This window comes from Pongo pygmaeus, chromosome 1 (genome assembly GCF_028885625.2).
Source record: "Pongo pygmaeus isolate AG05252 chromosome 1, NHGRI_mPonPyg2-v2.0_pri, whole genome shotgun sequence".
In the NCBI taxonomy this organism is placed as follows: Eukaryota; Metazoa; Chordata; class Mammalia; order Primates; family Hominidae; genus Pongo; species Pongo pygmaeus.
The window spans coordinates 80,589,942-80,615,275 of record NC_072373.2 but is presented as its reverse complement, the minus strand read 5'-3'; the positions used below and the strand labels follow the sequence as shown (position 1 = coordinate 80,615,275).

Sequence of the window (25,334 nt, the reverse complement as noted above, 5' to 3'; positions counted from 1 at the left end):
CTCACAAGTGCTTTCCAAAATATGAACTAAAAATAAGGGGAGGATTTAGAAAGCTTCTGATCATTTTCATTTTGATTGAAACATTCAAAGTTTCTTTTGAGAGTGCAATGTTGAAATTGGTAGCTACAAATTAGTTGTAAATGGAGAGCAAAGGGAAGGAAACTCATTTCTTAAACCCCTGCTCAGTACCTGCAATGTGACAGGTGCTTTCACTTATGTTTGCTCATTTCTTCACAATTCTGTGAGGTATCATACCATTTACAGATGAGAAAACAGGCTCAATAGAGTGACTTTGCTAACGTATCACAGCTTTGAGTTGCAAACCTAACATTTTGAACCCCCTTCTGTAGTATTACTTACGAAAAAAGTAGAGGAATTAGTATTCCTACAAGGTCCTTTTCAAGAATCAAAGGAGATGATGTTAATAAATGCCCTTCCTAAAGTATGTTAAATATAAGGTATTAATTATGGGGAATATGACATAATAGGTAAAACAAATAGATATCATACCATTTCTATCATTTAAGCACAATAGTACCTTGAATAAGGCATCCAGTGGACTAGACATCAACAGGCATTTTAATCTTAATATTTTACTATTTTACACTGATGTGCCTTTTTTTTTTTTTTTTTTTTTGAGACAGTCTCTCTATCCCACGCAGGAGTGCGGTGGTATGGTATCAGCACACTGCAACCTCCGCCTCCCAGGTTCAAGCGATTCTCTCAGCCTCCCAAATAGCTGGGCTAATTTTTGTATTTTTTCTAGAGACGGGGTTTCGCCATGTTGGTCAGGCTGGTCTCAACCTCCCACCCTCAGGTGACCCACCCGCCTTGGCCTCCCAAAGTGCTGAGATTCCATGAGCCACTGCGCTCAGTCTGATGTGCTTTTTAAAAATGACAACTCCAATTTTGTAGGCTGCATTTAAAAATACAGTAAGAATAAGGCTGGGCAAGGTGGCTCATGCCTGTAATCCCAATAATTTGGGAGGCGAAGGTGGGAGGATCGCTTGAGGTCAGGAGTTCAAGACCAGCCTGGACAACATAGTGAGACCCCCGTCTCTACAAAATAACAAATCACTGGGTGTGTTGGTACCCGCCTGTGATTTCCAGCTACTTGGGAGGCTGAGGCAGGAAGACTGCTTGAGCCCAGGAGTTCAAGGCTGCAGTGAGCTGTGGCTGTGCCACTGTACTCCAGCCTAGGAACCCTGACTCTTTAAAATAAAAATTTAAAAAGATGAGCATTTAACTATTATATTGGCAGGTGGCTGAGTCCATCACATACCATTTATATAATTAAATGTTCACATGACACCAGAATCTGTTTTGCAACAAAAAACAAAAATAAGACATGGTCCCTGCTCTGAAGGCTTCCAATCTGAAAGGTAATAAGACACAGGCAATGAAACTATAGGGCTATAAAACTATATTTAAAAAAATGTTTGGCTGGGCGCAGTGGCTCACGCCTGTAATCCCAGCACTTTGGGAGGCCGAGGCGGGTGGATCACGAGGTCAGGAGATCGAGACCATCCTAACACCGTGAAGCCCCATCTCTACTAAAAGTACAAAACATTAGCCGGGCGTGGTGGCAGGTTCCTGTAGTCCCAGCTACTCGGGAGGCTGAGGCAGGAGAATGGCGTGAACCCAGGAGGCGGAGTTTGCAGTGCGCCGAGATTGCCACTGCACTGCAGCCTGGGCAACAGTGCAAGACTCCGTCTCAAAAAAAAAAAAAATTTTTTTTGCATGAAAAATTTCCAGGACTTTGGTGATAAGCAGCGAAATCAATGCCTTAAGTAGATTTTGAAATGGTACATTAAAAAATGGTACTCATTTGGATACTGTAAGAAAATACTGATTAGGTTTCTGGGATATAATGGACAAATGATTCTCAACTCATGGCAAGAAGATTCCTCCCTGGGTATTAGAATAATTTGAGGTGGAACAAAGAGGCTATGAAGTTTCAGAACAAGGTGGTATTTTCTGCTCTTGCTTTAATTTCCTTTATTTTAAAAATTCAGTTAACATCAAAGAGAGTCTTTTTTTTTTTTTTTAAGGAAGAATGCTTTAAAAAGAGATAAGAGCAGTGCCAACATGAAAACCAAAAAAAAAAAAAAACAAAAAAACAGTGCAGTGGGGTGCCAAAAAAAAAAGGCGGAAAACATCTGAAATAAGGGGGAAGAGTCAAAGGTAAAAATCACAAAGCAATGGAATAATTAACAAGATAACAAAAGGTTAACTAGGCAAGTTAGACCAGGGGAAGACTTAATATGAAATTTGTCCTAGGATAAATTATTAAAATATTTAAAGATATAATCTAAAGCTCCTACTGAAATAGAAGATAAATTTAAAACAATTTTGATTAAAAAGAGAAAATATACTATAAAATATTTATTTAATAAAAATAATTTTATAATCTATACAGAATTGAATAAAAAGTACAACAAATTATTTTCACTTATTTGCAAAACTGCATACAGTATAACTTGCACATTGAGTTCAGCATTCTACAAATATGGCCACATACCAAGATGTGAACATATTCTTGTCTTATAAAAGAAAAGGCTCAGGTTGTATGCCACAAACTTTGAATTAAATTCCAGGGAAATATTGCTTTGGTAACGTGAACAATTTGTACCACATTCCATTAAAAAAAGATTTAATAAAATCCCTCAAACAGCACTTTTCTACTTGTTTCGGAGTACACAATTCCCAAATTAGCACAAACAAAACAAAGCAAAAAAAGAAAGAATATAAAATGAAGGTTGCTACTTTTATGATATCACTTCCCTTTCCCTTCCTTAGCTAGTGTTCTTTTCCTTTCCCTTAATAGTAAAGGACGGTGAATAGAAAATGACCTATTCTTATCCCCATCCATTTGCTTCTAGGATTCCTGCTTAAACCAAATGAGTATGTCAACTTTGCAATCTTGACACACTATTATTAACACTGTTCAGCTGTGTCATTCTAAAAAAGTTAATACCGCAGTTAAAAGCACCTATCTAGATTCTTTTCAAGATAAGGCAACAAAGTCAGCTTTAAAATAGTTTTCATGTCTGACATATACTAGCAGCCCCTTGGTAGACTGATTTCAGAATTAAATGCATATAGAACATTTTTTCAAGTAACTTGGTAATGAAATCACTAGCAATTTTAAGCAAATATTCAAGATGATCTACCTTTAGAAACAAAGGCAGATTTAAGGTAAAAAATGCAGGAATCACATCTATCCTCGTTCCTGTCCCATTGAAATAATTGAAAAGAGGCTCAGCTTATGAAAAAGGCCTTGGACTAATGCAATTCCTATTGACATCTTTACTTGGATAAGAAAAACAAATTAATATAAAAACTATAAATAGGGATGAAATTATTAAAAAATTTTTCATTTTATTTTAGAAATAAAAGGGAATGCAAATACAAACGGCCTAGTTACATCCTTAGCCCATATATGAACTTTTAATCTTGGAATTAATAGTCCTTCATATTGAAGATTTAAAGACAAGCAAGTGTACATTAAGCTTTCTTAAGTCTCTTCATTTAGCAGGCTTCAAAACTTGCCTTATTTTCTAACTAAATGAGCTTCTCTGGGAAGCATATGAATAATGCAAAAACGTACTTCTAAACAAATTTTACAGAAATACATAATCATCACGATGGGAACCAAGAACATTCATACGATGAATTTTTTTTAAATAACTTAAAATTAGAAATGATACATACACCTTAAAATACAGAACACTAAACCAGAACAAATATTGCCAGTGATAGAATAACTATGTAGAAAAACCAATGCACATGAGTAACACAGAAATAAGAATTAAATTGAATAGAGGCAGATGCTGTTAGAACATATTTCCATCCATCATGACTTGCAACATTTTGTGGCCTCTGTGAAGCCCTGGTCCCACCAGGCCAAGCATCTGGCTAAGTACCAGAGATATAGACATTTGCGACCTATAAAACACCAAACTCACTTGCTAATAAAGTATACAACACCATGTGCTGCTTTGATTGCTCTTGACTGGTTTTTAAAATCAAGTTCACTTTTGAATCAGAAAAAAAGTCATCTTTAAATTAGCTCTCATAAATAATCCATGAAATAAACTTTACTTCTGGCTCCTCTGAATAGTATCATGTTATTCCCGGAACACAAGGTATTAGTCAAGTGGCTGCTTTGAAGTCAAGAAATGCACATTCATAAATATATGTTTACACTTTAAAAAATCAAATACATCCAGGCAGTTGCTGTGCAGAGTTCTTGCCATAAGAAGAAGCCCTTCAGCAGTGTATTATGCAGTGGTTACTTGAGAACTTGATTCTGGATCTTCCAGCTTTCTACATTTCTTCATAACACTGACTGCACCACTGGCCAGGAAAACCACAGCGATGAGTGCAAAATAACTGGCATAGATCAAAAACTAGAAGGGGGAAAAGCAGTTTATTGAATTATCAATGACAAGAGGATTACTCTACAATAAAGTATATTCAGAATTTGTCCATAAAGCCTCAAAAAATATTGCATACTTACACCATGTGCCAGACCCTGAAGACACGAAGCAGCATCACAGCACGGTGGTACTAAATAAAGCCTGACTGCCTGAGTGTGAATCCTGACTTCATCCCTTACAAGCTGCGTGAACTTGATTGAGATACTTCATCTCTGAGCCCTTCTTCACTTACAAAATGGAATTCATAATAGTTCTCACTTTACAGCGATGTTAGTACCAATCAGTGAGATCATAAATGCTTATCAGCACAATGCTAATGCTGTTAGTATTACTTTTATTGTTGTTGCTGTTATTGTTATAATTCAGTCCTGGTCTCTGCCTTCAAGCTGATAGGTGGGTACAAATAGGCCAAATTCTGAAGATCAAGAACTTCTCTATTTTTCCCCAGAAGAGGGCAGCAGCAGGTCAACTATATTCCATTACAGGATTACTTAATATAAGAATTCTTCCCTAAGACAATTTTCTAAGTTCTGGGGTACATGTGCAGAATGTGCAGATTTGTTATACAGGTATACGTGTGCCATGGTGGTTTGCTGCACCTATCAACCCATCATCTAGGTTTTAAGCCCCGCATACAATAGGTATTTGTCCTAATGCTCTCCCTCCCCTTGCCCCCCACCCCCCTGACAGGCCCCGATGTGTGATGTTCCCCTCCCTGTGTCCATGTGTTCTCATTGTTCAACACCGACTTACGAGTGAGAACATGCAGTGTTTGGTTTTCTGTTCCTGTGTTAGTTTGCGGAGGATGATGCCCTAAGCCAAATTTTAATGTGACTATATGGTTTATTAACATCATCATCATCATCATCTTCTTAAAATAACATACTAAATACTTACAAACTGGTTCAAAAGTACAATGAGAGTACGACCTTAAGTCACTGTGCCAGTTTCTTTCAATGTTGGCTACACTTCTGCAGGAAGCCATTAATCAATCATGGCAGTTAGGGTTTCAGCACCACCCATAAAATCCTATTATTCCACATGTTTAAATCCACCATTTCTATAAGAATCTGCTGACAAATTTCCACTTCCAATGACAGCCATGTTTCCCTCAACTGTAACAGTCCTGGGAACTCTCCCTTATACAGGGAGGATGGCAAGCACTTAAGTTTCTCTCCTACTTTCCATCCTGAAATAAGTTTTGGGGTTAGATGTTGGTTTAACTCCAAGCTCTGGAACACTATTAGTGATGGTATGGACAAGTCACTTAACATCTCTCAGACTCATCTTCTTCATGTCTAATACAGCAACCCTGCAAATCCTATAGCACTTGACATATAGAGGCACTCAATGCACATTGTCTATTATTACTATTTCTCTCTTAGATCGCTTTAGTAAAAACAAAGTTAATTATGGCTAATACATTGGGAAGAAATCATTTGGGTTGGGATGGGGGTGGGAGTAAGTACTTTTTGATTTATTCAGTTGCCCATTTTGCCAAAGTACAAAACAAGATGTACTTAAAACTCACAATGCATGAAGGCATATACAACTGTACAATTCCTGAACGTAAAAAGTATTCACATTGTTGTTGGGTGTTGGTGCAAGTTTCTCAATAGGTCATATGTTACAAATCATAATGCTATTCATCAACAGCAAGGCATTACCATGGTATTTGGGTGAGGGGTGTTTTAAATAAAGAAGGGAGGAGACTTAAAGAGTTGTGAGATGAAGCAGGGAATCTCAAACACGGGATACAGTATTCCAAGCATAGATTTAAATATAGAGGGAAATAATGGATGAGGAAGCAAAAGGTCTTGGCCTGTAAGGAATCAATATTACCTCTCAGCTGAAACAGCCCCACTGGGCTGATGATTTACACTCAGGAATGTTCTAAAACCTGACAATCCTAACACCCTCCAAGGAGAAAAGAACTAAGGATAGGGGAGAAGATGTTGAATGAAGGAAGGAGGGTATGCTTTACTTTACATCTGTTCCCTATTGTTTGGATTTGTTTTCATTAAGCATACATATACTTCTGTCACCCTGATCAAGTTACACATACTACCTTCGATGCCAAAGGAGAGATCTTACCTGAGTGGTAATTTCTAATCCAAGGCCACTGGCATCTACCACAATTAGAGTGAGCAGCGTCTGCAGTGCCAGGGCAATGAAGGTATTTACACCAAATACTAGGGCATAGCGTTCCATGCTGAGGTTTGCAGCAATTTGAAAACTTGAAAAAAAAATAAAAGAGTGAATAAGAATTACTTCCGGAGTACTTATAATATTTATTCTAAATAAAAGTAAACATTTATCTTTAAACATGAAGAGTCCTTCTTTCTACTGTCAATTGCCTTTCCAACCAAATGAAAACATTTTGCAACTAAATGATATAAATCTCATGCAAACATCTGAAAACAGTAGGAACATACAAACATGGGAATAAACAAAACTTGCCTAAATGCTTCCTCAGGAGAAAAACTGATAATGCACATATAATACAATGCTTCCTCCCATTTGCCTCATTTAACTAGAAACTTTAATATTTTGGTTTGTAAGGAAACCAAAAAATTTATCCTGTTACAATTTTTCCTAAGGCTTCTATGAGCCAAAATACATACGTTGCTATCGTGATGAGTAACATGTAGATGATTCTGAAGACAACATAGGATGCATAGCACACCCAAATGTTACCCACAGTGTCCATGATATACACTGCAGCAGCAATCAGGAGAGAAAAGAGAGATAATGTCATTTCTCCCCAAGTTGACCAGGATATTTTTATATAACCAACTGCAAACACAGCAACAGCACCTACAGAATAAACAAAAAAAAATCCAGTTATTTTGCTACACAAATGCTATTGCAATAAATTAAAAACTCAGCTTAGATTATTAAATTTTAAAATCTGCAAACTTATAAATAGGATAGCTCAAGATTATGGAGGGCCTTGAAACTCACATAGAAATTTCTGAACTTGATGGAATCAATAAAATGGAGCCACTGAGATGACAGACTGAATTAGGATAGGTGGCAATGAAATGAAAATGCAGGACAAAGACACAGGGACATTGCTAAGGGAAAAAAATGCTGCAGCTGAAGCAGAGGCAAGAGTCAAAAAGAACCACAGCTTCTAATTTGGCATCATGGCAGGACGAGTCATCTCTCCTTCAAACCAAGGAGCATTCTAGAACATGGCAAAAGGGCTTCTCTGCCTTTTGGTAAAACAGTGATGATGGTAAGGATAGCTAAAATCTGTGAAGTGTTTTCTGAGGGCCAAGACAGATAATAAGTGTTTACAAAAATCATATAACACCATCCAACAACCTCAGGAGGTAGGTCAACAAATTAGAAATGAACAATAGAGTAAGATGGTCAAATACACAGGCTCTGAAGCCATCCTGCCTGGGTTCAAATCTTGACTTTACTACTTACCATCTACATGACCTTGAGCAAGTTATTAACCTACCAGTCCCAAGTTTCCATTGCAAAATGTGGATAAATTCTACTTATCTCAGGAATTCTGTGAGGATTGAGTTAATGTATATAATGTCCTTAGAACAGCACCTAGCACATATTAACATTCAACAAATATTAGATACTATTGTTATAAACTATTATATATTGCTATTCAAAATTTCACATCAAGTGACAAAACTACCCAGTAAATACAGAGATAATGGAAACTTGGATAAACAATCTTGAAAATTATTATATTAGGTTTCCTCAAAGCTTATAAAAAAATTCCAGTTTGTTAGTCATAGTCCTGCTCCACTTGAGTACTTCTAAGTTGTCCTCCTAAATTGTAAAATCGAGCTCAAAATAAGTAAATCATTTTTTGAGGCTATTTCAAATTTGGGAGGGGTGAGTGAATCTGATTATGGCTGGCTTAACTACCAGAGGAATCCCCTCCCCACCACCACCCTCTATTATCCTGCATTGCTTACCCAGTAAGGTTGAAACGGCCTCCACACCACCATTATAGATAGCAGCATGGCGAGAAGGCATCACTTTCTCCCATAGGCCCTGTGTGTAGTTCACAACTTGAAAATAGCCACAGGTAGAGAGGGCCCACCACACAGACCAGCAGAGAAGAGGGCGAGAGGAGTAGCACATCAGGAAATCATTCCATAGTACTTTCAATACAAGGAGACGGTCTGGCTTGGGTTCCTACATAGCAAAAGGGAACAATGCTCAAACTCTGATGAAGGCAATTATATAGAAAGCAATTTACAGGCCCAATTACTTACCTAACAGACTTTTTTCCTTGTGAAAACTAACTGCTTACTTCATAAACTTATTAACAATTACATTTATCCCCTCTGGCGAAAAATATGTTCTCATAGGATTTTTGCTTTAAATGCACTATAGCATTAACACAGCTGTATGTAATCAACCCAGCAAAAGATGTACTGTTTACAAAATGAAGATGATGAAAAGAGACTGCAGGCTTCAGCCAATGGGAGTCTATAATCTACATCTCCCATAAACTGGCAAACAACATAACAAGAATAATAATAAGCAACAGACTAGCAACCCTAATAAATCACTATTCAGTTACGGCCTCCTATCCTTATAATTGACAGATTGATCCAACAGTTAAGATAGAAATATTGGAAAGAAGTAGACCAAAATATTAGCAGTTCTCTCTAGATGGTGGGTTCTTAGTGATTTAAATTTTCTTCCTTAAACTTTTTATATTACTTAATATTTAAACAATGAGAAATAGTATTATAATAAAGTAATAAATACAGCTACTGGGCTTATAATGGAGTGAAGCAAGACATTACTGAGCTATGCACTATCCCAAGAAGTCAATATGAGATGTCAGACACTCTGTAAGATATCTCTGATTTCAACTGTATGAAAGGACTAATCTACCAAAGGTTACTGTAATCCCTGGGCCTTGCTCAGAACATGGGAAGGCCGGGTGTAGTGGCTCACGTCTATAATCTCAGCACTTTGGGAGGCCAAGACAGAAGGATTGCTTGAGCCCAGGAGTTCAAGATCAGCCTGAGCATGAAAGTGAGATCCTATCTCTACCAAAAAAAAAAAAAAAACAGAACACGGAAAATTTTACTTTTGTGGCTAACATGGAAAGGCAAAATGAGAGTCATGGAAAGATGAGTATGATATACCATTGAGTAAAGTAACAGCAAGTTACAAGACTACATGTAGATCACCATTTCATTTACTATAAAATGTATATATACATATGTATATATGAAAAGAGATGTTTGAAAAGAAGTTCACTCATCTTTGGGTGGTAGTAGTTCAGGTGATTTTTTATTTTTTATATAGCTTTCTGTAACATTTAATTTAAAAAAATAAGTAGATGCCAGGCACAGTGGCTCACACCTGGAATCATCACACTTCAGGAGGCCGTGGCAGGAGAACTGCTTGCACCCAGAAGTTCAACATCAAGCTGGGCAACATAGTAAGATCCCGTCTCCACAAACACACACACACACACAATTTAATTAGCTGAGTGTGGTGGTGTACACACGTAGTCCCTGCTACTCAGGAGACTGAGGTGGGAGGATCACTTGAACCTAGAAGATCAAGGCTGTAGTGAGCCGTGATCACACCACTGCACTCCAGCCTGGGCGACAGAGACAGACTCTGTCTCAAAAAACAAAAAAACAAACATATGTGTGTGCGTGTGTGTGTGTGTATATATATATATACACACACACACACCCCCCATATATATATACACACACACACACCATATATATCATTTTTATAAAATTAATACAGATATTTTCTCCTCTTATATACAGTAACAGTGACCATCAACATTAGTTAAATAAAGGCCATTTTCTCCCTCAGAGGCTAGAAAACCTCACTGGACTGAGAATCTGAGTTTCATCATTCTTTTACCTTCTCATACTGTCCCAAAGCAACCCCAGTGTGGTGCTTCCTTCTTTGTGCTGTTTAGCCCAGAGGGGGATATCCTTCAAGTACCATTACTACAGCCCCTTTCCAAAATTCAGGGAGGACTACTGAGGTTAACCAAGATAACTCAGAGAAAGAATTACTGACACTTGAAAATTCTACTTGATGAATCTGCATATGATAACCACCTAGAAGTACAAAATACTGCTGTTACAAGATTGATTTCTTGGCACTGTATATGAGAGCAAACCTTGTGAATTTAAACAACTCACAAGACAACTGTTAATCATATATAATGTGAATTTGCTAAGAGTGAGTGAATGGTACCAAGAATATTTTCATAAGTCTTCATTCAAGATCCACCAGCTTTATTGAACTACATCAGAATTTTACTATTTAGCTTCAGCTGCTTAACCAATATAACTTGGAAAACAACTGTGATATCTAAAACTTTCAAGGATGCTGGAAGGATTATAAGAAAAGAAAGTATATTCCTGGAAGAATGGAACTATTAAAAGGATTTACAAGTTTCTATTAGAAATCCTACCATAAACTGATAAGAAACCCTTAGTTTTCTCATCTGGAAAATGAAAATGATAATAATAAAACCTATCCACAAAAGATTATAAAGAGTTAAACTAGATAATGCATGTATTTATTATAGAGGTGCTCAATTGTTATTTTTATTGCATAGCTTAAAAAGTCATGGCATACATAAAACAATACCCAGTATAAGGCATTTGAGAACTTTAGATCTATTACATAATAATGAATTCTGCACACAGAAGTTAATAACTACTCAATCTATTATCTGGCCATGCCAAAAAGAAAAGATGGCAGGTCCTGTTTATAAAATCAGCACCTCTTGCTATAATCTGCAGGCTTCCTTCTATGCTGTTTTCTAGGCTTCAAATGTTAAGCTTATATGAATCACACTTTATAAAGAAGCATTTGACATATTACCTTTTATGTTTCTTGTTAAATTACATCTACAAACAAAGGTTTATTTCTATTACATCAAAACTCTGAGTTGCTCATAGTTAATCATGCATGGTCTAATTTAATAAGTGGCCTTCACTGTGTTCCATGGAGCTTTAAGAGTTTCATGTGGGATGAATAACAGGATCAAGTACGTAAAATTATCAGACCTGCATTCCTGTTTCAATCAGAAAGGCTCAATTTTTATTTACTTATCATAACGGGCATCTAGTTTCAGATTTCATTTGAACATAAGATTTTGACGCTGTTTTATAAATTTAAAAATCTTTAACAATTACTTCCCTCTGTCAGGGAATGGAAGTTTCTACTGTAGTGGTGGTTTTTGGAGTCAACTAGATATGGGTGGAAATTTTGTTTTTTTGAGACAGAGTCTCTGTTGCCCAGGCTAGAGTACAGTGGCACTATCTCAGCTCACTGCAACCTCTGCCTCCCGGGTTAAAGCAACTCTCCTGCCTCAGCCTCCCAAGTAGCTGGGATTACAGGCATGCACCACCACGCCCAGCTAGTTTTTGTATTTTTTTTTTTTTTTTTTTTTTTAGCAGACATGGTGTTTCACTATGTTGGCAAGGCTCGTCTCGAACTCCTGACCTCAAGTGATCTGCCTGCCTTGCCCACCCAAAGTGCTGGGATTACAGGTGTGAGTCACCATGCCCGGCCTGAGTTGGAAATTTTTAAAGTGCCACTTCCTATGTGCCTTTGCGCAAGTCAGTTAACTAAATTTAGTTTCCTCTTCTGTAAAATAAGCAAATATATACATTATTGAGTTTTAATAAGAATCAAATAATATACTGACTCTAAAGTTCTTAGCACAGTATCTGATACCCAGGTCAAAATAAATGGGAGGTCAAAATAAAATAATGATGATGATGATAAAGATGACTAGGGGTGATTAATTCAAAGAGAAAAGGAAAGATTGCTCTATTTACAACCTCACAAATACATTACTATCAACCATAAAAGTACAAAGCTGTTCTGGATTATTCATGTGTAATGATAATGATAATAGTAATAATAGCAATTACCATTTATCAGAAACCTATTATGTAAACTCATTTGAAAGCTTTAAATACTCAAAATAACCCTATAAGGTAGATATGTACATAAGGAAACTAAATCTCACAGAATTAAGTAACTTGCACAAGTATTAGAACTAGGGTTTGGACTTCACTTTCTTCAAAACTCACTACACCCTGCTGCTAGAAATGACATTATTTAATACCAAAGTGGAAGTATTAATTTCGCTGTCATTGTTTATAGACCTTAGACATGCAGACACAGAAAGAACACTTAGTAGTAGTAAAAGATATCAAACTACAAACAACAGCATGGCTATATTAAGAGAATCATTTACTAGGTATTAATTACATGTCAGAACCTATGCTAAAGAAGTGGTTTAATTTATGTCATTTCTAATAGAGGAAGAACTCAAAATAAATTATGTTCACCAATCAGCCAACTACATAATGAATCCAGCTCTGCTTGTGAAAGAAAGTCACCAGCTTTGGTTCTTCTTTCTGCAAGGTCAGCACCCTTTGCCCCAATGCAACAGACTCTCTTTAAAAATAACTCACAAATACTCTAAGGTAACTTGTAGAGTGAGCTATCACTTAGACTCCTCCTACTTCATTTTCTCTTTCTATAAAAATCAAGATAAAACCACCTATCTACCTACTCTTCAATAATTACCACAATTATAATTTATGGTTTAATTACAGGTCTTGTCAACTTAAAATAGCTCTGTGATCCCTAATATCCATATTCTGAATTTCCTTCAAGCTTGCCAAAGAAAAACAGTAGCATTTTAGGGCCAGTCAGTGCCAATACCAAGGAGCACTGCCCATCTGCTACGGTATCAGTAGCAGAGCCTAGGATATCAGGGAACTGACTTGAATCCTAATTCTGAAAACAGTGTAACTGACATGATGGTTCTGACATTGTTACCCTAGTTAAAAGACTTCATGGAGAAAGGTTTAGAGAGAACTGGATCTCATATACACTTTAAAATTATGTTCAAGAGTATATTTGTACAATTCTGCATAAGTTGCTAATCTCTGATCCTAATCCTTATCTCTAAAACGACAGTCTTGATGAAATCTAATCTCTTTTTTAAATGCTCTGATTTTTCTATGACTTGTGATTAGAGTCATTTCTAACTCTAAAGTTCTATAATTCTTCAGTATATAAAATACTGACACACTGTGTATCTATAAACAAGTATTTCAAGTTGATCTAGAACAGAGTTTTTAAAACTATAGGTCACCACCCATAAGCTGGTAATAAAATTGATTTAGAGGACAGTTGAACTGAATTTAAAAAAAAAATACTGTTGTAAAACTTGTTTCTGTTATATATAAAATATATACATACCTATGTATGTACAGGTTTTCTATGTAAAATGTGTTTTCTATGTTTCTTATTTATATTCAAAAAAGTTTGAAACTCACTGTCTATAAAAATCTTTAGAACTATGGTCAATATGTTAATATCTAAAATATATATTTATACACATATTATATGTATATATGTTAATTTTAGCTAAAGCCACTGTAACACATTCAAAACAGATAAAGAAGGGTCTTTATTTTTGTTCCACTTCATAAAATCTATGAAATGATTACACACCTCCTTCCCTCCCCCATCAACCCTCTGTTGACTCTCTAATATCACCTAACAAACTATGAAAAAATCAGCATTTCATTGCCACTTAATCCTTGGTCATTCTGACAAAAACTGCTCACAGGTGCCCTGGTAATCAAGGTGAGTTTCATGATGAGGGTTGTCCAGGCTCTACAAGTCTACCCAGGCTCTTTGGGATGATAACCTAAATTTCAAGTAGTAATTTGAGAGCTGAAGAATGGGGATAGAGAAATGAGAGTAATTTTCAATGAGGACATTAGATGCCACATTTAAACAATTCAGTTAACTCTCAGTAGAGAATGAAAGACTTTATTCATAATGGTTCTTTATTATCAGCCAGCCTACAAAGCTTATGGAGCTCAGTCCGACTGAGGCCACCTACAAAGCTGGAATGTTAATAGGCTTATTTCCAAACATGTCCCAGGAAAACTAAGACTACAGTGTGGCTGGAATTAACTTTGTTCCTCACAGCTTATAACCTAATAGAAACAAAAAAAACTTGTATATTTAAAAAAAAAAAAAAAGGGTGGGTGTCTAGGGAAAGGAATTCATCTTCCTGGCTAGACAGAACAGATAGATAAATTATTTTAATGCCATACCTCTCTCTTCCAAGAGACAGCTTCATAACACTTTTAATATTTATTCCATCACCACCTCAAACTGTCCTCTTGTGATCTCTTCGTCTGTATTATTCATTACTACTTCACTTCAGCAAATTGTCATTTGAAAAATAAATAACAGATATCTCTTCTAGCACAGAAGAGGAAAATAACTTCTTACCCTTAAATACTGTGGGCTTCATGACTGGGTGCGGTGACTCACGCCTGTAATCCCAGCACTTTGGGAGGCTGAGGCGGGTGGACTGCTTGAGGTCAGGAGTTCGAGACCAGCCTGGCCCACATGATGAAACCCCGTCTCTACTAAAATACAAAAATTAGCTGGGTGTGGTGGCGAGCGCTGGTAATCCCAGCTACAAGGGAGAGGCTGAGGCAGGAGAACTGCTTGAACTCTGGAGGCGGAGGTTGCAGTGAATCGAGATCGCACCACTGTTCTCCAGCCTCGGCAACAGAGCAAGACTCCATCTCAAAAATAATAATAATAATAATAATAATAATAATAATAATAATTTGGGCTTCAATTCAGAAACTAGAAGTAGATACTTAATCATTTATTAGAATCATTTCATCTATTCATTTAGCAAACATTTTCTGAGTGCTTTATTTATATGCCAAACACTCAAAAGATGAAGACACAGCCCTTGCAATCCATGACATCTCTGACATGAACAATATAATGCTGTATCAGCCTGACTTTGGAGGTCATGCACTCCAGGAAAAAATAAATGTGTCATCCCTAATATAAATAAACCATAGCTTGAATGAATGAATGAATGAATAAAGCAATAAACCAACTCAGGATAAAACATGAGTTCAAATACATACAAGATCTACCAAGAGGGAGTTTGCTGTTTTTTTCACCACTGGTCCAGCCCCCATAGTAGCAATTACAAGATATTTAAGGCTGAGCTTACCCGTTCCTCCACAGGAGGCTCCTCCATATTTAGAGGGATTTTTGACTCAATGTCCTCCCAGCCAGGAAGGTGGTTAGAAGCTGGGGTGTCAGTAACAATGCCACCATTTTGTACCTTGATGCCATTCACTCTCTGGCAGGTAGAAGGAATGTGGTGAAAGAAGAGGCTCTTCTGTGGCATAGGTAAAAACCAGGCCACAGCAAAAGCCACTGAAACACAGGTAAGAGAGATGACATTTAGGCTGAACAGAGACCAGCCTGCCACTGAGACAAGGATTTGCCCTAGGACAGAGCCCACTGTAAAGCCCACCAAAGTGGCACTTCGACAGTAACTTGTGACTTTCTGGTACATGCCCAGGTCTACCACACTGTAGATATAAGAGTAATAGGCAATTTCAGTGGCTGTGGCGATGCCATAAAAAAATTCTAGAAATTGAATGGCCAACAGTCCCTGGGCATAGAGCAGCATAAACCATGTAACAATAAGGCTGAACCCCTGTAGTAGAACAACAGGTTTATAACGGAGGTAGTCTGTGGCAAGGAACACAGGAAACAGTAGCACCAGGTAAGAGTAAGTCCATACTGGATAAATTTCATTGAAGACCTGGTAGAAAGAGAAAAAAAAAAAAAAAAAACCATTAGTGATGAAAGGACCTGGAATACTCATAAAGAATTTATTCTTAAAAAACAACCTACAGATACCTCAAAGATCTCATCCTTATGAATCAAAGAAACCTTGACAACAAAAGTTCAGATAACTGTTTGAAAATATCTTTTCTCTTTTTTTTGTTTGAGATGGAGTCTCGCTCTGCGCCGAGGCTGGAGTGCAGTGGTACGATCTTGGCTCACTGCAACCTCCGCCTCCCGGGTTCAAGTGATTCTCCTGCCTCAGCCTCCTGAATAGCTGAGATTACAGGCACCCACCATCACGCCCGGCTAATTTTTGTATTTTTAGTAGAGTGGGGTTTCACCATGTTGGCCAGGCTGGTCTCAAACTTCTGACCTCAAATGAGGAGCCTCCCAAAGCGCCAGGATTACAGGGGTGAGCCACCTCGCCCAGCCTGAAATACCTTTTCCTATCCCCAATACCATCATCTTTTTCCTAATAAATTCTTCCCATTAATCAAGGCCTAGTTCAAAGACTTCCTTATTCAGAAAGACTTTGCGGAAGCCAAAAGTACCTGTATTACAACACTCAAACCCTTTTTTTGGTTTTGTTTTTTGTTTTTTTGAGACAGGGTCTCCCTCTGTCACCTAGGCTGGAGTGCAGTGGCAGAATCAGGGTTCACTGCAACCTCCACCTCAGGTGAGGCTCAGGTGATCCTTCCACCTCAGCCTCCCGAGTAGCTGGGACTACAGGCCTGTACTACCACACCCAGCTAATTTTTTTTTTTTTTTTTTTTTTGGTAGAGATAGGGTTTCACTACGTTACCCAGGCTGGTCTCAAACTCCTGGGCTCAAAGCAATCCACCAGCCTCAGCCTCCCAAAGTGCTGGGATTACAGACATGTGAGCCATCTGGCCTAGCCTCAAACTCTCCTGATACTGATCTATATGCATCAGTTTCCCCAATTAATTCATAATACTGGCTCTTCACCATGGCTGCAACTCCTAAGAAGCTTTTAAAAATTTGTTAGCCAAGCGTGGGTGGCACATGCCTATGGCTGCTACTCAGGAGGCTGAGGTGGGAGAATTGCTTGAGCCCAGGAGTTTGGGGCTGCAGTGACTTATGATCACACCACTATACTCCAGCCTGTATGACAGAACAAGACTCTGTCTCTTTAAAAAAAAAAAAAAATGCCCAGCCACAGATATTTTCTAAAAACTTCCCAATAGATTTTTAAATGAGCCAGAGTTGAGAACAACTGCCTTATAGGCTTTTTAAGGATAGACCCCTACATTCACTTGTATAACCTTCTAAAAGCCAGCATACTGTTTGGAAGATACTATTCAATAAATGCTTCGAAAACTGAATCACTGTCAATTCTTACTTCTAGACACAAGATAGGGATCCTTTATCCTACTGTTTCATTAAGCTTCTCTGACTTTTAAGTTTTGTTTCTTTTGGGGCAGAGGAACAAATAAAGATGGTCAATCTGTCCTACAGTCTTGACAGAATTAACTCTCTCTAGATGGCAGGATTATAGGCAACTTTTATGTCCTTCTTTTTGCTTGTTTTTAAAATAGAATAAAAATAGAAGTTTTTGCTGTTTTCTTTCTAATGCATATTTTAAAATTGGGATATAGTAGAAATGATCTTTAAAATAAACTTTAAACCAGAAAGACCCCAGCAGGAATTTCAGTTCTATCACTTGCTGTGTGATTGCAGACAACGTTCTTTTAGTTCCCCTTAGCCTTAATCTCTATTATCAGTAAAGGGGGGTTGTTTGTTGCAAAAATTAAATGAGACACAACATGTAAATTACTTACTCCACCTGATTTATTCACAAAGTCTGAAGACTAGAGGACAAGCTGACAAGGACATCTGGGGCAGTATGAATTAACTAAATTAATTGAACTATCATTCCCATTCTTCCAACAACAATCACTGTAGGTGATTTTTCCTTCCTTTTGTCAGTGGCCTCAACTTTTAAGTGCTTTTTGCAAGGTAGTTTTGGTAAAAGGCTGAATACTTTGTGATGGAGCAACCTAATCCCAGACTTTTACATTCTGAGACCAATAGTAACTTTCTTTTTATCTTTCCTGTACATCTCAGTTCACTCAAGTCTAATATGAGCTAAGGTTCTAAGGTTTTAGAGAAACAATAAACAATTGTTGCAAAATCTCTTGCCAGTGCAGAGCACAGCTATACAAGTAAAACATAATCCCCATTTTCTGAAATACATTCCAGACAAAAGTGATCTGTTTAATGGCCTCACCTTCATGAATTTTGGTCTAATTTGTGTTGGCAAATCAGTTAGCAAGCTCCACTTGATCAGGAAATTTTGTTGCACCTGACTATGTGCCTAAATGAATAATCAAGAACTGTAGAAATGATTCTTATTCAAAACTGTGGAAATTTTAGCAAATGAGGAACAAAGTGCCCTTAGCTGCATTAGACAACTCTAAGTAGAAAACCAAAGCAGGTAAGGGTAATCTTGCGATTTCACAGTTGTGTTCTAATTAACAACTTGTCATTCCTTTGTGGCCTATACTTTTACAGATACTCACTGTCAGCTTTCTTTTTTTTTTTTGAGACGAAGTTTCACTCTCGTCACCCAGGCTGGAGTGCAATGGCGTGATCTCGGCTCACTGCAACCTCTGCCTTCCGGGTTCAAGCGATTCTCCTGCCTCAGCCTCCCAAGTAGCTGGAATTACAGGTGCCTGCCACCATGCCAGGCCAATTTTTTGTGTTTTTGGGAGAGACAGGGTTTCAATATGTTGGCCAGGCTGGTCTCGAACTCCTGACCTCATGATCCGCCCGCCTCGGCCTCCCAAAGTGCTGTGAGCCACCGCGCCCAGCCTGTCCATTTTCTAAAGTTTGCAACTGCTTCCTGTTTGACTAAGTGTCACCTTCACAATTTCCCCAACATAGCACCATGAAGTACTAGCCATCAAACGTTTCCTTTAAAAATGTCCTCTACTGCTCCCTTCAATAGTTCATCTTCCTTTGTTTTGGGATTTTGGATGACCTCTTCACTCCAATAATATTGTCTGTGCTTAGACATGTTACATAACTTTTAACAATAGTTGTCCCAAAATGATTAACTACTAAGTTTTCATTGTCTAAGTTTCATCCTTTAAATTATCAATTTAAAGTATCTTTACTCATGAGTCTAATTCTACTAATACAAAACTACAATTTGATAATGAAGATGAAGGAAAGTAACACTGCCAGCCTTGCAATAACAACTAAAGACAAAAAGAAAGGCAAATAGGGGAGAGGGGGAAGACCAGATAGGTTCTCTTTAACTTATTCTAAATAAGAAACTTGCATTTTCTCCTTTAAGAGACATCAACCCAGGATGAATGCCCCTCTCACACTATTATCAGCATCATAATAACAAACCTCTACGGCTGTGCTACACACCATGCTAAGCACTTTACCTAAATTCTCTCTATTTAATCCAAACCACAAACCTAAGGTAAATGCTTCTATCATCTCTATTTTACAAACAAGGAAACTTGGCCTTAAAGAAAGGTTAAGTGAATTGTCCCAAGTTATCACAGGATTGGCAGAAGGATCTGAATTCATACATTCTGAATCTGCCACACTAAAATGCCTGGTTTCTTCAATCAGAAAACTGCTGTTAATCATCTACTATCTTCCAAGGTTAATTCTAATGCCTGCAGAAGCTTTTCCAATCTGCATTGAGGTGCTTTTACAGGGCATTCATGAAGAGATAAAGACTACAGTCTCCAGCACTTAACTAATGGATCTCCAAAGCAGATCCTTTGGAAACTCTTTCAGTGTTTCCAATGACAGCAAAAAATGCTTCCTTGATATTTTGAATCTTGAAGGGAAACATCCTACAGGCAAAAATGTACCAATTACAGACTCTTATTAATTGTCTATACTCCAACTTCTCACTTCAGGTAACATCTGCCATGTGAGCAAAGGGAATTGATTTTATTACGACCAAGGTGCCTTTCACAACTCTTTGGATCAGCGCTTGTGCTTTCTTGAGCTACAAAGTCAAGGGAAAATAGATGTTCATTTTTAAGTTCTAATTTAGATTTAGACTTTAAATTAGAATCAAGTTTCAATTAAACAACTAATAGGCAGTTATTTGCACAACATTGTTTTTAACCAGCATGGAGGTGACAAAAAGAATAAAATGGCCTGGTGCAGTGGCTCATGCCTGTAATTCCAGCACTTTGGGAAGCCGAGGTGGGTAGATTACCTGAGGTCAGGCGTTCGAGACCAGCCTGGCCAACATGGCAAAACCCAGTCTCTACTAAAAATACAAAAAAAAAAGCCAGGCGTGGTGGCGCGTGCCTGTAGTCCCAGCTACTCAGGAGGCTGAGGCAGGAGAATCACTTGAATCCGGGAGGCAGAGGTTGCAGTGAGCCGAGATCACACCATTGCACTCCAGCCTGGGCAACAAGAGCGAAACTCTATCTCAAACAAAAAAAAAAAAAAAAAAAAAAAAAGAAGAGTAAAATAAGGCTAGGCACTGTAGCTCATGCCTGTAATCCTAGCACTTTGGGAGGCCAAGTTGGACAGATCACTTAAGGCCAGGGGTTCAAAACCAGCCTGGCCAACATGGCAAAACCCCGACTCTACTAAAAATATAAAAAATTAGCTGGGTGTAGTGGCACAAGCCTATAATCCTGGCTACTCAGGAAACTGAGGCATGAGAATCACTTAAACCTGGGAGGTAGACGTTGCAGTGAGCCGAGATCGCACCACTGCACTCCAGCCTGGGCAACAGAGCAAGACTGTCCCTAAATAAATAAACTGAGATCCTCAGCTCTCCAGGAGTATTGAACCTAGTGAGGAATATATAATATATGCAGTATTTATAATGGAAATAGGAAATATAGGGTTGTCTCTTCAAAATGGACCTTGAAGGATGAGAAACCTAAAGGCTAACAAAGATATCAACAGATATATACGGTAAGATTATTCCAAGAAGAGAATAAGTCTTTGAGTACATGTCAACAGATGACAGACTGTGGATATGCTGGACTTAAGACTATTAGATTAATATGAATGGAGCTTGGTTATGTGGAAGTGGTAAGGGGAAGAAGGTTTGTAGTAGGATATAAGGCTGTCAAGGAGGTAAAAACCAAACTTTGTGAGGCTCTGAATATTAGGCAAAATAGGTGGAATGTTTAAAAAAAATCTAAGAAAGGTAGTAAATGTCTGTCAAAACACATGCTACAATGATGAAAGGATAAAAAAGTTTTTAGAGATAAAGATCTGTTTTACTGAAAGTCTGGCCTTCAACTACTAACATACAGTCAAATTTTAGCCTGCTTAAAACTTATAAACTGGTATTTGTTTTAAAGTTAATGCTTTTCCTGAAATCTAAGAAAAAAACCTTTGAGAGTAGAGAGAAGAAATCTTTTTCTCCTCTCCTTTTGTTTTAGGATTTAGTTAACAATAGCTCTATTCAAACCAACTTGGCCCTTCTGCAGTCTTCTAAGAGCAAACACAAACTTTAATACAAATGTCGCTGAATATGACTTAGCATTAGCTTTGCTTAAAAATCATGTAATGTTTTTTATTTAACTGTCCATGGCAAAAAGCAAGCATTCAGTAAGTAATGAATAAGTTTTTCTATTTATTTCAATTATTAGTTATACAAAAAACGTAGGGTTTGCCACAAGGTAAGCAGAGGAGAAATCAGCCATGATTTGGTGGTCCTCTGAGAAGACACCCCTTCCCCAGACTACTCGATTTCTCTTCAAATCTCACCCTTTTCCTCAACTAATTTGCAATAAGAGAAGTACACTTATGTTTTTGTTACACAATCAGCAAATAGTTACTACGCCTGGCAACTCTGCTTTATTTCTGTGCCCCCTGAACATACTTCACTCACCTTGAAAAGCTTTCTGATAGGACAGAGCACATGATCTTGGTAGCACATCACACAGCAACCTTCTACCCAGAGCACATGACGAAACAGATCAGCTTTCAAATATCAACACTGGGAACATATTTCTCTCCCTGTGTTTCACTATCAGGAAAGGCGCACAAACTGCAGATCACGTGGCAGTTCACATGAAACTTTAATGGTCAGCTGTTCACAGCAGTATCAATTCTGCCTCAGTGGCCACACCTCAGATTCAGCGGTTGTTTTGGGTCTCCAGAATCATACTTTCTCATATCAGTGCACTAATTTTCTTGTAAAATCATTCTGTCACGAAAGTTGGCTGTTTTGACACTATTGCTTTAAATTAGTATTAAAACTCAAATAGGTTATGAATCACTGTTACGGTCGCTTATGTACTGATCCACAAGACTGAGAAACGGCCCAGCCACTCCATCCCACAACTGGCAGGTCAATAGGGTAATTTAAGGCCCGGCAAAAAGTCAGTGATACTTGCTAGAAGTGAACAAATGTCAGACTCTCAAGTGAAACCCTCAGTACAGAAGTCAATACTGATTCTTAATTCTCTCTCAAGTGCCCCTGAAAATGACGGAGCACTGAAACAAACAAACTGCAAACAGCAAATTATGAGTAACTATATCCCGCCAGTGTCCAAATGATTCTGGCAGTGCCATCTCTTGTTCTGACCTGTTTGCAGGGTTACTGAGTTGCTACTCAAAAGAAGTGACTGACTACTACCCACATAGAGAAGAGTAAGGTTTAAATGGGAGGAGTATTTTACAGCACCTGGGGCAAGGAGGCAGTGGGGGAAGGAACAGGTGTAGGAAAAAAGAAACAGCTCTCAAGTGGCCCCCTGGCTGACAGTAGGAAAAAGAACATGAGACCTCAGCTTTCACCCTTTGTTGTATTCAAGGAAGAGGGCATCGAATCGGCTTTATTTCGGTTTTGTGGAAGTACTTTAGCTTTAATTTCTTTCTCAGTTTATATATTGTCTTTCTTCTGCAAAAATCAAGTGCTCGTTTTGACCATGCACTTAAATAGGTCAGCACATTTCTAAAGTACACTATGTGCTTCTGAAGTACTTTATCTGTAAGCCCTCATCTAGGGAAAATCAATCAGCAAGAAACTCTTGATGATGGACTACGTGCTCTCAATTACCCTGAACATCACAGAAGCCTTCAAAGACACCGCCTTGCATCTGAGAAGCAAAACTAACATCTGTGAAGCAACAATTCGCAATACAAGAAAAACTATAATTAAAAGTCAATTATGTTACACTATCTGCCTTTATCCCTGGAAGTTGGTCTTAAGGTAGAGAGAGGCAGGATATCCTTGGACACAACCTCACCCAATTAAAAATCAAGACAAATTAAGATGTTCTGTACTTCTGTCCTGTCCTTACTTGATTAAGCCCATCCATCCTGCCAAATGCAAACAAAGTAAGATATGGACAGGAAGCAGGTGAAGGAGGTAGAGGGAAGATCCCTTCAGAAAAGCAGTGGTTGCCTACTTTCAGTCAATGAATATTTACTAAGCCATGTCCAAAGTACACTTTGCTGTTTTCACTTCTTTGTCAAAATATTGCCCCCTCGTCCCCAGCAGTAACTGCTGGACCAGTCTGGGCAGTCACGCTAAGCCACATTACAACGCGATCAGCATACTGCCTGACGCACAAGGCACGGGGCCTCTGGACGCGTGTTCTGAGCCCTTCGCAGGAGACTCACCCTACATAGCCGAAGAAAACAGAAAATCATGAACACAAAGAAGAGCACGAAGCCGACCTCCAACTGGAAAAATCAGAAATCTCTGCCGAGAATGGCTCGAGCGCTTTTCTCGGTCCTCTCTTCCTCCGCCGCCCACCCGCAGGCCGGTCGCCCGCCCTTCCCGCGCCCCGCGTCCGCCGCGCGTACCTCCCTCTCGGTCAGGTTCTTGTCCGGCCCCAGCAGGTACGGGGTCAGGAAGGGCTCGGACGGCCTGAGGCTGGCGAAGAAGCCGTAGGCGCAGAGCAGCGCGGTGGGCAAGAACCAGCACTCGCGACGGACCCGAGCGGTCCGCAGGAGCACAGTGGCCGCCGCCGCCGCCGCCCGCCGAGACACCGGGGCGGGCACATCCATCCGGGGCGCGAGGGGAGGGGACCCGGCCCGGCCCCTTCCTTCTCCTCCTCCGCCAACTGGAGTGAGGGTCAGGCACTTGTAACCGCGAGTGACGCCTTCCCCCTGTAAGGCCAGGACGTTCTGAACTCGCCGCCGCCTCCGGCGACAAGACCCCCAGCTTTAGCCTACAGACGCCTCTAGGGTCTCCGCCGGATCGCCCAGCTTAAGGGAGACCCGTCCTAAGGCCCACCCTCTGCCACCGCCTCCACTCCGGGAACCAATCACAGCGGACGCCGGGAATACTTGGCTTCTCTCCCATTGGTTGTGGGTCACACGACGTGAACTGGGGCGGCGGCAGCACGCCAGACCTCTGACGTCCCAGAGCTCAAGCGCAGAGGACATGTGGAACTCCAGTCCAAAAGCGGCGGCTTGCGGCGGACCTCTCTCTAGTCAGGCGGCCAGTTAGCGTTCGTGTCACACCTGCTGTCGGCTCCGCTCATCTGTGGGGAATGCGTCCTGTGGGCCTCGTCCTCCGCTGGAAGAAACGCGCTGTTCTCCCCAACCACCGTTTATCATTCTTATTCACCGTCTCTCCAATGTCCTCCATTCAGGTTCTGCTCCTGAGAGACTTAGTGACTGAGGCCGGGCAAAGATTTCACCTTGGGGAGGGGGAATGTTAAACCTTTCCTCCAGCAGCTTTCGTGTTTTAAATTGTATTCATCCGCCATGGAAAGACATCAGAAGCCCAGGATCTAAGAGACAGACTGAAATGAAGAAAGTAGATAATATTGTGAGAATAATGAACAAGCTGGTCACTGAACAGCGGAACCGTAATGGAGTCCCAATTAAAGGGTTTTAACTTTATTTCATCACTTTTTGCAAGCATGATACAAAGAAAACAAACCCCTAACTACGCTACGGTTTATAGTTAAAAGGAAGGTGGAAGATCCTGAGTCATTACAGCAATCACGAAACATGATGGATTTCTTCATTTAAAAACAAAAAAGAGGTCTTGGCATAGTTTTCAAGGGCAAAGCATGACAACACTCTCCAGTGCTTCCTTTCATCCCCCTCTGTGTGCCTTTTTCTGCCTGACTCACAGCCTGGCTCAATCCTAATCTTTCTACTGCAAAGATGCAGCATTTAAAGCAATTTTTCCTGTGCAGTATTTGTAGAATGATAGATCCTGCCAGAAGCTCTTGGAAACATTTTGGAACTATCTTGCTTTTCTGT

The 25,334-nt window shown here is 39.1% G+C and overlaps 1 protein-coding gene across 2 annotated transcripts; it reads right to left on the bottom strand.

Moving 5' to 3' along the window:
- Positions 1–2,350: 2,350 nt before the first annotated feature.
- SLC19A2 (solute carrier family 19 member 2) lies at positions 2,351–24,365 on the bottom strand. 2 transcript variants are annotated; one of them, XM_054495552.2, is made up of 6 exons: positions 23,919–24,365; positions 15,511–16,113; positions 8,393–8,615; positions 7,067–7,259; positions 6,537–6,678; positions 2,351–4,412 (listed from the first exon to the last, which is right to left on the bottom strand). In XM_054495552.2, the coding sequence occupies exons 1-6, from the start codon at positions 24,120–24,122 to the stop codon at positions 4,284–4,286; spliced, it is 1,494 nt and encodes a 497-aa protein (XP_054351527.1). In that variant the 5' UTR covers positions 24,123–24,365; the 3' UTR covers positions 2,351–4,283. The 2 variants fall into 2 exon arrangements, with proteins under 2 accessions (XP_054351527.1, XP_054351552.1); XM_054495577.2 differs by lacking the exon at positions 15,511–16,113 and having other exon boundaries at positions 23,919–24,331.
- Positions 24,366–25,334: the final 969 nt, after the last annotated feature.